The sequence below is a fragment of the Theropithecus gelada genome, chromosome 11, assembly GCF_003255815.1.
Source record: "Theropithecus gelada isolate Dixy chromosome 11, Tgel_1.0, whole genome shotgun sequence".
In the NCBI taxonomy this organism is placed as follows: domain Eukaryota; kingdom Metazoa; phylum Chordata; class Mammalia; order Primates; family Cercopithecidae; genus Theropithecus; species Theropithecus gelada.
This window is the reverse complement of record NC_037679.1, coordinates 53,655,082-53,673,372: the sequence shown is the minus strand read 5'-3', so window position 1 is coordinate 53,673,372 and position 18,291 is coordinate 53,655,082. Positions and strand designations below refer to the sequence as shown.

Sequence of the window (18,291 nt, the reverse complement as noted above, 5' to 3'; positions counted from 1 at the left end):
ATATCAGATAAAAGAGACTTCCAAACAAAGAGTATCACTAAAGATAAAAAGGACATTTTATAATGAAAAAAAAGGGTCAATTCTTCCAGAAGATGATACCTTCAACAAGTAACTATGTCTCTATGCCTAGTTTTCTCATGTGGTAAAGGGGATAAAAGTTTCTGCTTAACAAGAAGAGTTGTGAGGACTAATGAGATAACATCTACATTTTTACTACCATACTTGCCACATAGTAAATATTCATAAATGATGACCTGTTTATTTGAATTCAGGCTCCATGAAGGCAGGAACTTTTTTTCAGTGTGTCTTCAGTGTTTAGGATAATGCCTAGTAAACACCTATTTGTTGAATGAATGACATGAAAAATTGAAATAAATGAATGAATTGGGATTGTTGTTCATATATTGCACTGTCTGTTTCTAACATACCTAGAGCCTCAGCATGTTAGAGTTGGTAATCATCTATTTTTTCTTTGAATCTATTATGGGTCAAGTTGTATCCCCAACCAGGATATGTTGAAGTCCTAACTCCTAGTACCTCAGAATGTGACCTTATTTGGATGTAGAGTCATTACAGATATAATTTGTTAAGTTGATGAGGTCATATTGGAGTATGATGGGCCTTTAACTCAGTGTTACTGGTGTCCTTAAAAAAAGAGGAGAAGAGAGATGGAAACAGATGGGTTTGAGGGGAACACTGTATGATGGTGGAGGCAGAGATTTAAGTGCTTCAGAAGCTTCCTAGAAAGAGGCAAGGAAAGATTCTTCCCTGCAGATTTTACGGGAAGAAGGCCTGTCAACACACCCTGATTTCAGACTAATAGCCTCCAAAACTGTGAAAGAACAAACTTCGGTTATTTAAAGCTGCGTGGTTTCTGGTATTTTATTATGGCAACCTAGGAAACGAATACATTGTCCAAAGCAGAATCCCTTTTAGAACGTCTTTCATACAGGACTCTTCATTCTCTGCTTCAGTGCTTTCAGTGCTAGAGAACCTGGTGAACTTTTTAAAGTGATCCGATTGTATTTATAGATTAAAGTATGTTAAACATTTTCCGTCTCCTATTAAAATGAAGTCATCTACGCTATAGCCTCCCTGTTGATAACTTTGCATGTTCCTCCAAGTGAAAACTTCCCAAATGTTTGCTCACAAATATAATTTATCTAGTAAGGCTTCTGTTTTTTAAGATACACATATCTAGTTTCTGTGTGATATTTATTTGGCAAAAATAAGCTAAAGAAACAATCATGTATACATATGAACACATATTTTGAAGCAATTTAGCTATTTATTTAATGGATGCTTGAAATTTACGTGAATTGTAAGTTTAGAAAAGTAATTTCAACAAAGATCAAGAAATATTTCAATGAAAGGAGATTATTTTTAAAATATACATGCATTATCTAGTCTACCTACAAAAATGCTTTTTCTAAGATTTAATGTCATCTCTTTGACTTTTATAGGAAAAAGATATGAGATTCATTTAAAGAACATTTCTGCATCAGTAGTGAATGGAAATGATAATAGTGCCTAGCTCATAGGATGACTGTAAGGATGAAATGAGACAATGCATGGAAAGTATTAGTTCAGGCTGAGCATGGTTCATTTTGGGAGGCAGGAGGATCACTTGAGGCTAGGAGTTCAAAACCAGCCTGGGTAACATAGTGAGACTCTGTCTCTAAAAAATAAAGTTAAATAAATTAGCCTGATGTAGTGGCATGCACCTGTAGTCCCAGCTACTAAAGAGGCTGAGACAGGAGACTTGTTTGAGCCTAGGAGTTTGAGGCTTCAGGGAGCTGGAGCCTGGGCAACACTTTACCCTGGGCAACAGCGTGAGACCCTGACTCTTAACAACAACAACAAAAAACAATAAAAATGAAAAGAAACTTGTACTGTTGATAAATGCTAATGAAAAAGAGGTCTCATTTTTTCTGAAACCAATAAAAAGGTATAGTTTCTTCAGCGAGAAATACAGTTTTCACCAAGGACCCAGAGATTGTAGTATTTTGTTTCTTATTTATCAAGCAATAACTGAGAATTTTAGAGCAGGCTAAAAACAAATGAAAATTTGAAGCGGGAAAAAAAAATCACAGGAAAAGGAATTGTGATGGTAGAAATTCATAAAAAAAAAGTATTAGTATGGTACTTTGATCTAGTAAGTGGTCAGTACATGTTGTTATTGTGTTACTATGTACCATGTTAACAAAACCTTTTTACATATGGGGATCATTTGATATATTCTAATAAAACTAAATGAAAATTACTTTACCAATGATTAATATGCTCTTTTTATGCTAATGAAAACTATAACCTAGTATACAGTTTCCCATTTTGTTTTGACTGTTGGGAAGCTCAGATCAAAATATAATACTCAGTTTCAGTCATTAATTTATTAAGAATGTTTGACATAGCAGTATTTACCTTCTTAAAGTATTCTTTGTAAAATATTGGCCTTTTTTAGATTATTAAATGGCAAGTACTGCAGTGTTAAAGATTTGTTTTTATAGATTTAAAATAGATAATGACACCTAGACTGTTGTATGGTAAAGCATTCTTATGTTTCTTTGGAGACAAGTAGTAGCAATATTCCATTAGAAGTCTAAGACACTGCTGGGTGCGGTGGCTCATGGCTGTGATCCCAGATCTTTGGGAGGCCGAGGTGTGTGGATCACCTGAGATCAGGAGTTCGAGACCAGGCTGGCCAACATGGTGAAACTCTGTCTCCATTAAAAATACAAATATTAGCTGGGTGTGGTGGTGCATGCCTGTCCTCCCAGCTACTCGGGAGTGTGAGGCATGAGAATTGCTTGAACCTGGAGGCAGAGTTTGCAGTGAGCCAAGATCGTGCCACTACACCCCAGCCTAGGCGACAGAGCGAGACTCTTTCTCAAAAAAAAAAAAAAAAGGTAGTCTAAGACAGAATATTTTTTCCTAAAATGGGATGGGAGAAATCCTCTAATTCAGTCAGTGTCTTTGGTTTATGTGTGCTTTGGAGATATAGGGGATAAGAGAGGGAGAGATGGGGAGAGACAGAGGAAGAGAGGATTTATTATGTGGGTATTTGTTTTTAATAAGATTCCTAGGAGTTAAGAAAAAGTTAGAGATTCTTTGTCAGAGACCTCAGATTAGAAGACCCCTAAACTGTTGTATGCTGTTAGATTGCTCAGGCCAATCGTGAGGTGCACACCATTACAGAATTTAAAGCACTGTTGTTTCCAAGAGGCATCTGTGATGTAATTGAACATATAATATTAGGAGCTGCATGGATATTGTGCAGCTGCATCACTCTACAGGGTAGTGAGCACAGGTTATCTTTGTTCTTTGTAATGCACCTTGTCTGGTTTTTTGGCTGCTCTTCTCTTTATTGCTGGTTTTAAGCAATTTGATTGACATACTTTGCAGTTTTCTTTGTATCTGTAGTGCTTGGGGTTTATTGAATTCCATAGGTCTATGAGTTTACAGTTTTTATCAAACTGAAAATTTTGGAGATTACTTCTAAAAATATTTTCTGTCTCCTCTTTCACCTCGTTTGGAGACTCTTAATTACATTCTAATATTAGACCACTTAAAGTTCTCCCATAGCTTGCTGATCTTGTTTATTAATTTATTTTTAGTATTTTTTGTCTCTGTGCTTCATTTTGGTTAGTTTCTCTGCCATGTTTTCAGATTCATTGATTTTCATTGATTTTTTTCTTCTGCAATATCTAACCCGCCTTTAATTCCATGCAGTGTAATTTTCATCTCTGGAAGTTCAATTTTGGTCTTTTTTTTTTTTTTTGAGACAGCGTCTCTCTGTGTCGCCCAGGCTGGATGCAGTGGTGTGATCTCTGCTTACTGCAAGCTCCGCCTCCCGGGTTCATGCCATTCTCCTGCCTCAGCCCCCCGAGTAGCTAGGACTACACGTGCCCGCCACCATGACTGGTTAATTTTTTTATTTTTTATTTTTATTAGAGACAGGGTTTCACCATGTTAGCCAGGATGGTCTCAATCTCCTGAGCTCGTGATCTGCCGCCGTGGCTTCCCAAAGTGCTGGAATTACAGGCGTGAGCCACCTTGTCCGGCCTTGGTCTTTTTATATCTTCCTTATCTCTATCTAACATGTTCAGTCTTTTCTCTAGTTCTTTGAACATACGGAATTCAGTTACAGTAACTGTGCAATAAAATTTCAGTGACATCTGTATCATTTCTGGGCCTGTTTTAAGTTTATCCCCCCTGCTGCTAACACACACACACACACACACACACACACACACACACACACCCCTGTATCATTTCTGGGCCTGTTTTAAGTTTATCCCCCCTGCTGCTAACACACACACACACACACACACACACACACACACACACACACACACACTCTGTCTCTCTCTCTGTCTGTTATGCTTCTCTGCATGCCTGGTAAATTTTTATTGGATGTTAGATATTGTGAACTTTCTTTTTAAAATGCTGGAGTTGTTTTGTTGTTTTGTTGTTGTTGTTGTTTTGTTTTTGAGACGGAGTTTCACTCTTGTTCCCCAGGCTGGAGTGCAATAGAGTGATTTCAGCTCCCTGCAGTCTCCACCTCCCAATATTTTTATATTCTGATACATGTTCTTGAACTTTATTTTAGGACACAGTTGAATTATTTGGAAACAGTTTTATCTTTCTAGGTCTTGCTTTTAAGTTTTAAGTGGGAGCCAGAGTAGTATTTAGTGTAGTGCTAATTATTTCCCACCACTGACGCAAGATTCTTCTGACTACTATAACAATTTCCTTATGAAATGAAGGATTTTAATCTGATTTGGGGGAACAGAAACTATTCTTAGGTCTTTGTGAGCTCTGTGTATTCATCCTTCTACTCCTTTCAGGTGTTTCTTTGCCTAGCCTTAGGTAGTTTCCTTGCACACATGTGCTAATCAGTACTCTACTGAATGAGTCAAGACTTTTTGTAGGTCTTCATAGTTATCCTTCTGTGCCCTCTTTTCTCTGCTACCCTGTCTTAGGAATCTAACCACCCCAGTGTCCCTAGATGCTCAGTTTCATCTCCTCAACTCAGGGAGTCCATCATAACTGCATGGGTGTCCTTTCCTGTGCCAGGTCCTGAAAACTCTCAAAGCTCATCTTCTATGTTTTGTGCCTCTCAGGGATCTGCCTTTTGCTTTCTTATGTCTAGTGTCTTGCAAACTGTTTAATTTTTGTCTGTTCTTTTGTTTGTTTCAGGCAAGAGAGTGAATCTGGGCTCTTACTCTACCTTGGCTGAAAGGCTTTTTACTTTCAGTTAACTTTCAGTTTTGGAAATCTCAAACATGTAATGCATTCCCATGTACTCATCATCTAGCATTAATAATAATTCTCTCTGAGCCAGGCTTGTTTTATCTACTACTTTGTTCCACCCACTCCCACTTTTTTCCTCAATGTCTCTGGATTATTTTGAATCAAATCATATTGTTTCAACAAATAATTGAGTATATATCTCTATAACAAACCAGTGCAGTCTCTCTTAAAAGCATAACCACAATACCTTTACCATATTTAAAATACTTATTCATTAATACCTTTTAATATCCCATCTTTGTTCAGGTTTTCTTAGTTTTCCCATGGTTTTGCTTGCTTAGTTTTGAAGTTAGATCATTTGAAACAGGAGCCATGTAACCTTTACCTATTAATCTCTTCCTTTTAATTGCTACCTCGTCTTAGTTTGGACTCTTGATGTTGTCACCCAGACTTGATACTTGATACCGTAAACCAGATTATGACATGAGTTTTCTATCTGGTTTCTTTGGCTCCATTTACTGCCTCTTCTTCCCACAGCTACAGCTACTTTCCCACTAAAGCTTTTGATTCATCTTGCTTCTTTGTAAAATATGGATATGGTAGTGTCACTCTTAAGCTTAAAAACCTTCAATAAATAAGGTACAGAAAAATATATGTACAATATCCTTTTTGTATAGAAATCAAAAGTGATATGTATGCTTGTGTATCTGGAGATTGTTTTAGGAAGGGTACATAAGAAGTTATTAACAATGATTGCTTCAATAGAAGAAAATTGGATTACTGAAGTGAGAAGACCTTTTAAGCTTTTGTTTGAATTATTTATGTAATTATATATATTCATTTTAAATAAAATAAATTTTTAAAGTAAATACTATTGAATACCAAATAAATAATAAGAGTCTAAACCTGGTATTCAGGAACCTTTCACTCTTTGGCTGCAACCTCTTTTCCTTTTGTTTCCAGCCAGGGTACAGCCCTCCAAGGTGGCATTTGGAAATGTTACAGTGTTTAGAGATTTCTACCAGTGTGAATATAGGGACCCACAATTTTAAATTTTCTGTAGTACTTAATGTGGTCCCATTCAAAATGGCTTTAACTCACCTTTGAGAATTGCTTTTCTCCCATACAGTCTCTGACACCCAGGCAAATTAAAATGTTACCTGGCTTGAGTTTGGGTTCTGTAAGCTTTCTATATAAGGGTTCTGTATAAGCTTTAGTTTTCCCATTCCTTTGATGCATCATGCCTTCTATCCTAAATGTGTTTTCTCTTTTTTACCTGTCTGGTAAGGCTGTATTGCCTACTTTTATAGTTATTTGTGTGTATGAGTTATTTTTAACACTAGAGTTTGAAGTTTTTATGGGGAGATATGTGCTTCACATGAGTTTTTGTGATCTTTATAAAGTTATTTAGATACCTTGTATGCCTCAGTGTAGCTATACTGTGGGATTGTTCTAGGAATTAAATCAATGAATGCATATAAGGTGCTTAGAACAGGATAGTATGTAGGTTACAGTGCATTGTACAATGCTTTATATATAGTATGCTCTCCATTCAGTAGAATGTAATATTTTGAACATAGTATTTGGACTGTTCATAAAAAAAGAAACTGAACATTATCATTTTTGTAGAAATTAATATAAATACAAACTTTAGACTTTTTTTTTTTTTTTTTTTTTACAGCTGGCATTTGTTCCTCATTCATTCGTGAAATAGTGTAGTTGAGTGGTTCCTATGTGCCAGACATTCGTGGGAGGTATTGGGAATACAATGGTGAATAAAGACTGTGTCTTCCCATATGAGGCTTACATAAATATTTAATTGCTTATTAAAATATGAGTTCTATAAAAGAGTGTGACAAGGAGAAGCCTAAATTAGGTACAGTGTGAGAGTACAAATGAGCCTTTTCTAATTGAAAATAAGTCTGAAAGGTTCTCTTTGGTATAACAAATTGTTACAACTTTATTTTGCCTGCTTTGGAAAATAACTAGACTATTAGCCATTGTATACAACATGATAGTCTTAGCTACCAACATAGTTATTCCTAACAATAGCAATAATAATCAGTAACTGTCTTTACTTCATGTTAATGGAATTTTTGACATCTCCAAGAGCCTGAAATTGAGATTGTTAAAGTATTATTTCAAATGATGATTCTATTTGTATAGTGATGACTATAAAAATAACTATATTGTGAAAACTTTCATGAATTCCATTTTCATAATTAGGAGAGAGTCTTTGAAATATGGAGAATTCTTGATTTTAATGTGATTTTATATTGTTTGCATTTCTCTACATATTAGATATTAACTCCACAAAAATTGGAATTGCTAAGAGCCCAAATACAACAAGAATTAGAAACTCCAATGAGAGAACGTTTTCGGAATCTAGATGAAGTAAGTAACTTACGTTGTTTACTGTGCATTTATCCTCATGGGATAAAAGTCTCGATGAAAAGCATCATTCCCCTACTCCAAAACCCTGCAATAGTTCCCCCTTTTACTCAGTCATTACAGTGGCCTCTAAGGCTTCACAGGATTGGACTCCCATTACCTCTCTTATCTCCTTTCCTTTTTCCACATTGGCCTACTGATGTTTCTTTGACACTCCAGAATTGGTGCATTTCTTTAATTTTATTTTTAGTTTTAATTAAAAAAAACTATCTTTTTTTGAGATAGAGTCTGGCTCTGTTGCCCAGCTGGAGTGCAGTGGTGTGATCTCGACTCACTTCAACCTCCACCTCTCAGGTTCAAGCGATTCTCTTGCTTCAGCCTCCCAAATAGCTGGGATTACAGCCACTTGCCACCGTGCCTGGCTAATTTTTGAATTTTTAGTAGAAACGGGGTTTCACCATATTGGCCAGGCTAGTTTCGAACTCTTGATCTCAAGTGATCCACCAGCCTTGGCCTCCCAAAGTGTTGGGATTACAGGCGTGAGCCACCATGCCCAGCCAAATTGGCACGTCTCTTCTGCCTTGAATACTCTCCCTAACTTCATCTCTTGTAAGTCTTTGCTAAAATGTCACTTTCTCAGTGGGGCCTACTTTGACTGCTCCCGTCTACCTATTTAATATTGCAACCTGCCTTTCCCATTCCTGCTTAGACCTTTAGACCTCCTTACCTTGCTCTGTTTTTCATTTTCTTTCTGGTATGCATACCTTCTACTGTGCTATATAATTTACTTATTTATTGTGTTTATTTTCTGTTTTACCACCTCTAGAATGGAAGTTGCATGAGAGGAGGAACCTTTACCTGTTTTGTTCATTGTTATATTCCAAGTTCCTAGAACAGATTTTGGTATACAGTAGGTGCTCAATTAATATTTGTTGAAAGAGAGAATGAGTTTCATGCCACTTCATAAAAGTAAAAATCTGTTACAGTTTTACTTCAGGTTGAGACTAGTCTCCTTTGGTGAAGTGTTGGTGTAGTATGATTAAATGCTTAATAAAGGGGACAGGATAAGACTGCAGATAAGTATATTAGATACTTGCTAGACATTTTATATATGTTACCTTATTTAACAAATATAGCTGGTCTTATACATACAAATGATTATTGTCTCCTTCAAAATGGGCCCCTTTGGAGAGCTGTAGTCTAGTGATGTGGTCATTACCCAAAACAGTGTAGAATCGTCTTTTATAATGGCTTACTGGCTTCATAATATGATCTTTCTAATACACACCTAGTGGCAAGCCATTATGGTTGGGGAGTAGATTTAATTTTTGTAAATAAACAAAATTTGACCCAAGATAAGTGACTAAGTTCAATACAAGCTTTTTTTTTTTTTTTTTTTTTTAAATCAAAGCAAAGTGTATCTGTAGTAAAATCATGAAACCCATTTTCTTGGTTTATAAACTGGCTTAGAATTCTTTGAACTAAAGATTTTTGGTGAGCTGGGTATTTTAGGAGACATGCTTTCTTTGTTCAATCGAATTTCTTGTTAGCGTCTCCTGTATCTTTCTGCTCTGTTGCCTGAGTTTCTCGTTGGGTATTCAGAATGCCAGCAGCTTTCATAGAGTAGTGTTAGGAAGCAGGATGAGAGCACTCCAAGGAATTGCATGTGTTCCTGGGCGGTCAGTAGAGATGATGCTGCATGTATGCTTCAGGTTGGTGTGTTGAATTATCATTGTAATATTTAATTAGATGTTAAGATGCTGTACTAAATATTACAATAACCTTTTATCTCTCTTGAATTTGTTTTACTTATACTAAATTATACATTTAAAAAATCTATCTTTTGAAAGGTGTGCTGCATTCTTACATGTTGTTTAAGTCCAGAGATTAACACTTTCCTCATACTATACACTTTTATTATAATGAGAACCAGTGAAGAAATAAGATTAATTGAATGGTAATTTACTTTTTGGGTATCTTTTCAGGAATGTACTAATTCTATATGTAGGATACTTGTTATGAGGACTTTTCCAAATTCATTTGTATTTCTGTTAAATTTATTTTTTACTTTTAGAGTGGCTGTCATTATAATGTAATTTAAAATTATATTTGTAAAAGTGATTATTGGAGTGAGTACAAATTTTGTTTATAAATCTATGATAAATTGCATTCTCCCTTTAATTTAGGAGGTGGAAAAGTATAGAGCTGCATATAATAAGCTTCGCTATGAACATACATTTCTCAAGTCAGAATTTGAACACCAGAAGGAAGAGTATGCACGTATTTTAGACGAAGGAAAAATAAAATATGAATCAGAGGTAAGTGATTGATTATACGAGTTTCTTCATTATTGTTCTAGTCAACACAATTTTATAATTATATATTTTTAAAAATTTCAAATTAGAGTTGATTGCATAACTTCATTAATTAATGGTGGAGTATTCATCATGATTTTCATCAGCTCCATATCAACAGTTTTCTTGTGAAAGTTCTGTTTTGACTGTAGATTTTTAAAATTCTATTTATCTTTTATTTTGTCTCAGCCAATGGAGATAGACAACTCTGGGGAATTACATTATACAAAGTCTTTTGTCTCATATAGCCACAGAGATGGACTTCTCTCTGCAAATATAGTTAGTGTGATTCCTTACTTACCATTGTTCTTTCTGCTTCTTGGAACCAAACCACATACAGGAAAGCTCTAGCTGTCAACCTGTGCACTTTGATATAAACAAGGAGTTTATACCTTAAAGTGTACCCATCAACTTCAAGAAGTAGACTTTGTTTTTTCTGCCATTTGCAACGGGAGCGTTCTCTCTATGCTGCCTACACCATATATTCCTACTTCATCTCCATTGCTTTTGGCAGCCTTTCTGCTCGTTTTGTGGTTTGTCTCCTAGTTTTGCCCAAAATGGGGTTACTGTTTTTCATTCCTTGTGTTGCTTTTGGAATATTTTTCAAATGGAAGAGAGAAATACTAGTTTTATCCTGCCATATTCATAAAAAATAGGTTGGTATCTATAGTTTTGTCAAATATTCTCTTTACAAACGTATCTACATTTTAAATTTATTGCATTGTCTTTATTTGGAATTAAGAGTTAAAATATACTTACCTTCCTTTACCAATTACTAAATATTTACAGTGTTCTGGGCATTTAATAAAAACTAAAACTGTTCTACTTGGATCAGACTGTTTTATTCTTATTAGTGAGCAAACTGCTATGAGTGTTTCATCTGTAAGAAACTATATGAACCTTGGATCATTTGTGTCCATTGACAGTGTAGTACCAGAACACTATAAATATTTATAATAGTTTTTTTGCATTAAAAAAAACTATTTATAACTTTAAGGCTTTAAGTGCTTTATTCATATATTATCTCACTTCTATTACAATAGTCAGTGAGATGAGGCAGGACTGTCTTATTTGATTGATTGATCAAGAGAAAGTCTTGCTCTGTGGCCCAGGCTGGAATGCAGTGGCACAATAATAGCTCACTATAACTTAAGCTCAAGTGATCCTCCTGCCTCAGGTCCCCAAGTAGCTAGGACCACAGGCATGTATTACCTCATCTGGCTAATAAAACAAACAAACAAACAAAAAATATAAAAACTCTTGTAGAGATAGGGCCTTGCTATGTTGCCCAGGCTGATCTCGGGCTACTGGCCTCAAGCAGTCCTCCTGCCTCAGCCTCTCAAAGTGCTGGAATTAGAGGCATAGGCTATTGTGCCCAGCCCTTATTTTCTTCATTTTAAATGAAACTGAGGCACAGGATAAGTGAATTTATTGGGGGAACTCACCCCCAATATTTCAATGTAGGTTCTTTCTATTTTCCATAAGTGTCGGCCGGCTGAGAAATAAAGAGAAAGAGTACAAAGAGAGGAATTTTACAGCTGGGCCTCTGGGGGTGACATCACATATCGGTAGCACTGTAATGCCCACCTGAGCCTCAAAGCCAGCAAATTTTGTTAAGGATTTCAAAAGGGGAGGGTGTGTAAGAACAGGGAGTAGGTCACAAAGATCACATGCTTCAAAGGGCAAAAAGGAGAACAAAGATCACAAGGCAATGGGCAAAAGCAGAATTACTGATAAGAGTCTATGTTCAGTGGTGCATGCATTGTCTTGATAAACATCTTAAACAGCAGAAAACAGGATTCGAGAGCAGAGAACTGGTCTGACCCCAAATTTGCCAGGGTGGGGTTTTCCAATCCTAGTAAGCATGAGGGTACTGCAGGAGACCAGGGCGTATTTCAGTCCTTATCTCAACCGCATAAGACAGACACTCCCAGATTGGCCGTTTATAGACCTCCCGCTAGGAATGCATTCCTTCCCCAGGGTATTAATTATTAATATTCCTTGCTAGGAAAAGAATTTAGCGATATCTTCCCTACTTGCACGTCTGTTTATAGGCTCTCTGCAAGAAGAAAAATACGGCTCTATTTTGCCTAACCCTGCAGGCAGTCAGACCTTATGGTTGTCTTCCCTTGTTCCCTGAAAATCACTGTTATTCTGTTCTTTTTCAAGGTGCACTGATTTCATATTTTTCAAACACACGTTTTACAATCAATTTGTACAGTTAATACAATTATAGTGGTCCTGAGGTGACGTACATCCTCAGCTTATGAAGATAACAGGATTAAGAAATTAAAGTAAGACAGGCATAAGAAATCATGCAAGTATTAATTTGGGAACCGATAAATGTCCATATTAAAATGAAATCTTAATAATTTATGTTCCTCTGCCACGGCTCCAGCTGGTTCCTCCATTCGGGGTCCCTGACTTCCTGCAACATGAATTGTTCAAAGTCTCAGAGAAAGTCAGCAGCCAGGTTATAGTAGAACTCAGATGTACCCACAGCCCACAACATGTTTTATTTGTTATTGTTTTCATTTAATGTCATTATATTATATTGGCATATGCCATAACATTTACAAAATGCCCATTCTCTCCAGCTTCAGCTGAAGAGGGAGTGGGGAGGCCAGACATAGACTAAGTCCATGTTCAGTGTTGCAGTCCTACACTTTGCACAAAGAAGAATTTGTAGTCTCCCACACAGACCCTCAAACCCACAAACCAGTCCACCACTCACATTCCATATGCCCTAAACCTGGGTCTCAACAATGTGTAGTCAACACAAATCCTAGACCTTACCCATTGGAAGGTGACTGGCAGTTTGAAGTTGCCACTCTGATCATGGGCCATCCAGCAACTGCAAATTTTGTTAAGTAGCCAGTTGATCTACACTGCATGTGGTATAAAGAGTTTTGAATCCAAGGAATTACATGTAAAAATTATCTTGTGGAAAGTAGGAATGATAAAGATTGCTAGCCTAAAACGAAGGTTTAGTATATTGAAGAGAAAACACTAAGGTTTCATATAGTGGTGCTTTATTTTATACTTTCCTTTTAAAATCTAATGATGATATTTATCTGATAAGGATTATTTGTATTTTCTAGTTTCTTAGTTTTGTTGTTTTTCAGATAGTGAAACCTGCATTTGAAATCTGATGACTAATCTATTTTTCACTTATGAAGGACTAAGTGATATTCATTAAAATTTTTAAGGGGTTGGTATAATCATTAATTTATCATTATTATTATTATTATTTTTGAGATGGAGTCTTGCTGTGTCACCCAGGCTGGGGTGCAGTGATGTAGTCTCAGCTTACTGCAGCCTCTGCCTCCCAGATTCAAGTGATTCTCCTGCCTCAGTTTCCCAAGTAAGTGGGATTACAGGCAGGGGCCACCAGGCCTGGCTAATTTTTGTATTTTTAGTAGAGATGGGGTTTCACCATGTTGGCCAGGCTGGTCTCGAACTCCTGACCTCAAGTGATCCTCCCACCTCAACCTCTCAAAGTTCAGGGATTACAGGCATGAGCCACCACACCTGGCCATCATTAATTTTCATATGTGATGTTTTATGATAGTCTTAAGAATCTGAAGATAAACTGCTAGCTAAGAAGGTGGAAAAGTAAGACTGACGTTTCTTTCATTTTACTTCCCAATTGATTATGTAGGAGCAGTATTACTGAGTGGATAACTGTGGATTTACTTTTGTTCAATTACCTTCATACTTGATTTTCTATATATAAAAACAGTAAAAACCTGGTGAGATGATTGTGGATCATGAAACAGCAAATACAGTTTCAAATATACTTTATAGAAACAACAAATTTAGTTTGAAAACTTCAAAGTAGAGCTGACTCTTGTCATCTTCTATTTTTACAATTTAGTGTAAAAGGAATTCATGGAATAAAAATATTTGGATTTTCTTGTGTTAATTAGGACTTATACAATACTTGCACATTTTTACTTACACAGATGAAAGTAATGGTGTTCTTTAGTGTGTTGGTTCTCAGGGGAATACTTTAGGAAGATTTAGGAATACACATGTCCCTGATGATATTATAAACTAAAAAGAATATATGAAATAATATATGAAAGAACATATCTCATCTTACAAATAAATACAGTGTCGGCCAGGTGTGGTGTCTCACATTTGTAATCCCAGCATTTTGGGAGCCCGAGGTGGTAGGATCACTTGAGGCCAGGAGTTCAAGACCAGCCTAGGCAACATAGCAAGACCCTGTGTCTACAAAAGAAATATATATATATATTTTAATGAGCTGGGTGTGGTAGTGTGCAGCTGTAGACCTAGCCACTCAGGAGGCTGAGGTGAGAGTATTGTTTGATTTCAGGAGTTCCAGGCTGCAGTGAGCTATGATTGTGCCGCGTACTGCAACCTGGGTGGCAGAGACCCCCATCTCAAAAAAAAAAAAAAAGAAAAAATAATGTCAACCGGGTGCTGTGGCTCACATCTGTGATTCAGGCACTTTGAGAGGCTGAGGCGGGCACATCACGGTGTCAGGAGATCGAGACCATCCCGGCTAACATGGTGAAACCCTGGCTATACTAAAAATCCAAAAATTAGCCTGGCATCGTGGCACACGCCTATAGTCCCAGCTACTCAGGAGGCTGAGGCAGGAGAATCGCTTGAACCCACGAGGAGGAGGTTGCAGTGAGCCAAGATTGTGCCATTGCACTCCAGCCTGGGTGACAGAATGAGACTCTGTCTTTAAAAAAAAAAAAAAAAAAAAAAAAAAGTCATGCTTTTTCATGTGACTGTAAGAATGTATTAAGTCTGGGACTTCATACAGGTGAAATGCTGAAGTTGCATATATAGTCATTATTCAAAAGTGGGACTATTTTGTTTTTATTATATTAGGACTCTTATATTTTCTGGAAATAGTAATGACAATACAGGGTTGTAGGCACAGGTGATTATAATGGTAGACTGAGTGAAATAATCAATGGTAATTCAGTGGAGACAAAATATTAAGATCGCAGGAGAGAGGGACGAGGAGCACTACATCCTGTGAAAAACCATCAAAGCGACAGTACATAATGACAGGCCACTGAGTTTCTTCCATCATGCTTTGCAAATTGGCTGTGCTGTTCCTTGGCGTTATGGGTCAGGTGCGGAGCCAAAGTTCCTATGGCAAAAAGGAGACCTCCCCTGATTTCCTGGAAATGCTGGCGTTCTTTTTTTTTTCTTTTCTTGAGATGGAGTCTCGCTGTGTCCTCCAGTCTGGAGTGCAGCGGCACAATCTCGGCTCACTGCAAGCTCTGCCTTCCGGGTTCACACCATTCTCCTGCCTCAGCCTCCCAAGTAGCTGTGACTACAGGCACCCACCACGCCCGGCTAATTTTTTTGTATTTTTAGTAGAGACAGGGTTTCACCATGTTAGCCAGGATGGTCTCGATCTCCTGACCTCATGATCTGCCTGCCCTGGCCTCCCAAAGTGTTGGGATTACAAGTGTGAGCCACCGTGCCCGGCCAAAATATGAACTTTAAGTATGTAAGTAATTTAAGTGATATTTTATTTGTGTAAGGAATGATAAAACGTTTTTGCATAAAATATGCCATCATTAATTTAGGAAAAATAAATTATAGTACATAAAAGGAAAAAGAGGAAACTCACTATAGTAGTGATTATTGTTTTCTTTTTTTTTAATTTGTTACTTTTTCATATGTCTGTTTTTTTTTTCTTAAATTATACTTTAAGTTTTGGGGTACATGTACGTAACTTGCAGGTTTGATACATAGGTAAGGAAGTGATCCAGTTTCAGCTTTCTCCCTATGGCTAGCCCATTTTCCCAGCACCATTTATTAAATAGGGAGTCCTTTCCCCATTTCTTGTTTTTGTCAGGTTTGTCAAAGATCAGATGGTTGTAGATATGTGGTGTTATTTCTGAGGGCTCTGTTCTGTTCCATTGGTCTGTATCTCTGTTTTGGTACCAGTACCAAAAGCTGTTTTGGTTGCTGTAGCCTTGTAGTATAGTTTGAAGTCAGGTGGCGTGATGCCTCCAGCTTTGTTCTTTTTGCTTAGGATTGTCTTGGCAATGTGAGCTCTCTTTTGGTTCCATATGAACTTTAAAGCAGTTTTTTCCAATTCTGTGAAAAAAGTCATTGGTAGCTTGATGGGATGGCATTGAATCTAAATTACTTTGGCCAGTATGGCCATTTTCACGATACTGATTCTTCCTATCCATGAGCATGGAATGCTTTTCCATTTGTTTGTGTCCTCTTTTATTTCATTGAGCAGTGGTTTGTAGTTGTCCTTGAAGAGGTCCTTCACATCCCTTGTAAGTTGGATTCCAAGGTATTTTATTCTCTTTGTAGCAATTGTGAATGGGAGTTTACTCATGATTTGGCTCTCTGTTAATGGTGTATAGGAATGCTTGTGATTTCTGCACGTTGATTTTGTATCCTGAGACTTTGCTGAAGTTGCTCATCAGCTTAAGGAGATTTGGAGCTGAGATGATGGAGTTTTCTAAATATACAATCCTGTCATCTGCAAACAGGGACAATTTGACTTACTCATTTCCTAATTGAATACCCTTTATTTCTTTATGTTGCCTGATTGTCCTGGTCAGAACTTTCAACACTATGTTGAGTAGGAGTGGTGAGAGAGGGCATCCTTGTCTTGGGCCAGTTTCCAAAGGGAATGCTTCCAGTTTTTGCCCATTAAGTATGATATTGGCTGTGGGTTTGTCATAAATAGCTCTTATTATTTTGAGATATGTCCCATCAATACCTAGTTTATTGAGAGTTTTTAGCATGAAGAGCTGTTGAATTTTGTCGAAGGCCTTTTCTGCATCTATTGAGATAATCGTGTGGTGTTTGTCTTTGGTTCTGTTTATATGATGGATTACGTTTATTGATTTGCATATGTTGAACCAGCCTTACATTCCGGGGATGAAGCCGACTTGATCATGGTGGATAAGTTTTTTGATGTGCTGCTGGATTCGGTTTGCCAGTATTTTATTGAGGATTTTTGCATCGATGTTCATCAGGGATATTGGTCTAAAATTCTCTTTTTTGTTGTGTCTCTGCCAGGCTTTGGTATCAGGATGATGCTAGCCTCATAAAATGAGTTAGGGAGGATTCCCTCTTTTTCTATTGAATGGAATAGTTTCAGAAGGAATGGTACCAGTTCCTCTTTGTACCTCTGGTAGAATTCAGCTGTCAGTTCTGGTCCTGGACTTTTTTTGGTTGGTAGGCTATTATTGCCTCAATTTCAGAGCTTGTTATTGGTCTATTCAGAGATTCAACTTCTTCCTTTTAGTCTTGGGAGGGTGTATGTATCCAGGAATTTATGCATTTCTTCTAGATTTTCTAGTTTATTTGCGTAGAGCTGTTTATAGTATTCTCTGATGGTAGTTCGCGTTTCTGTGGGATAGGGGGCGATATCCCCTTTATTGTTTTTTATTGTATCTATTTGATTCTTCTCTCGTTTCTTCTTTATTAGTCTTGCTAGCAGTTTATCAATTTTGTTGATCTTTTCAAAAAACTGGTTCCTGGATTCGTTGATTTTTTTGAAGGGTTTTCTTTCAGTTCTGCTCTGATATTAGTTATTTCTTGCTTTCTGCTAGCTTTTGAATGTGTTTGCTCTTACTTCTCTAGTTCTTTTAATTGTGATGTTAGGGTGTCAATTGCAGATCTTTCCTTCTTTCTCTTGTGGGCATTTAGTGCTATAAATTTCCCTCTACACACTGCTTTGTCCCAGAGATTCTTGTACGTTGTGTCTTTGTTCTCATTGATTTCAAAGCACATCTTTATTTCTGCCTTCATTTTGTTATTTACCCAGTAGTCATTCAGGAGCAGGTTGTTCTGTTTCCATGTAGTTGGGCAGTTTTGAGTGAATTTCTTAATCCTGAGTTCTAGTTTGCTTGCACTGTGGTCTGAGAGACAATTTGTTGTGATTTCTGTTTTTTTTTTTTTTTTTTGCATTTGCTGAGGAGTGCTTTACTTTCAATTATGTAGTCAATTTTAGAGTAAGTGCAATGTGGTGCTGAGAAGAATGTATATTCTGTTGCTTTGGGGTGGAGAGTTCTATAGATGTCTACTAGGTCTGCTTGTTGCAGAGCTGAGTTTAGTTCCTGGATATCCTTGTTAACCTTCTGTCTCATTGATCTGTCTAATGTTGACAGTGGGGTGTTAAAGTCTCCCATTATTATTATGTGGGAGTTTAAGTCTCTTTGTAGGTGTCTAAGGACTTGCTTTATGAATCTGGGTGCTCCTGTATTGGGTGCATATATATTTAGGATAGTTAGCTCTTCTTTGTCTCTTTTGATCTTTGTTGTTT

General features: G+C 37.0%; 1 protein-coding gene across 1 annotated transcript in view; it reads left to right on the top strand.

Moving 5' to 3' along the window:
- CEP83 (centrosomal protein 83) overlaps positions 1–18,291 on the top strand; it is a 148,642-nt gene that overhangs the window by 47,576 nt on the left and 82,775 nt on the right. The window contains exons 4-5 of the mRNA XM_025402585.1: positions 7,555–7,647; positions 9,831–9,962. Coding sequence (XP_025258370.1) covers positions 7,555–7,647; positions 9,831–9,962 — 225 coding nt within the window. The remainder of the gene's footprint in view (positions 1–7,554; positions 7,648–9,830; positions 9,963–18,291) is intronic.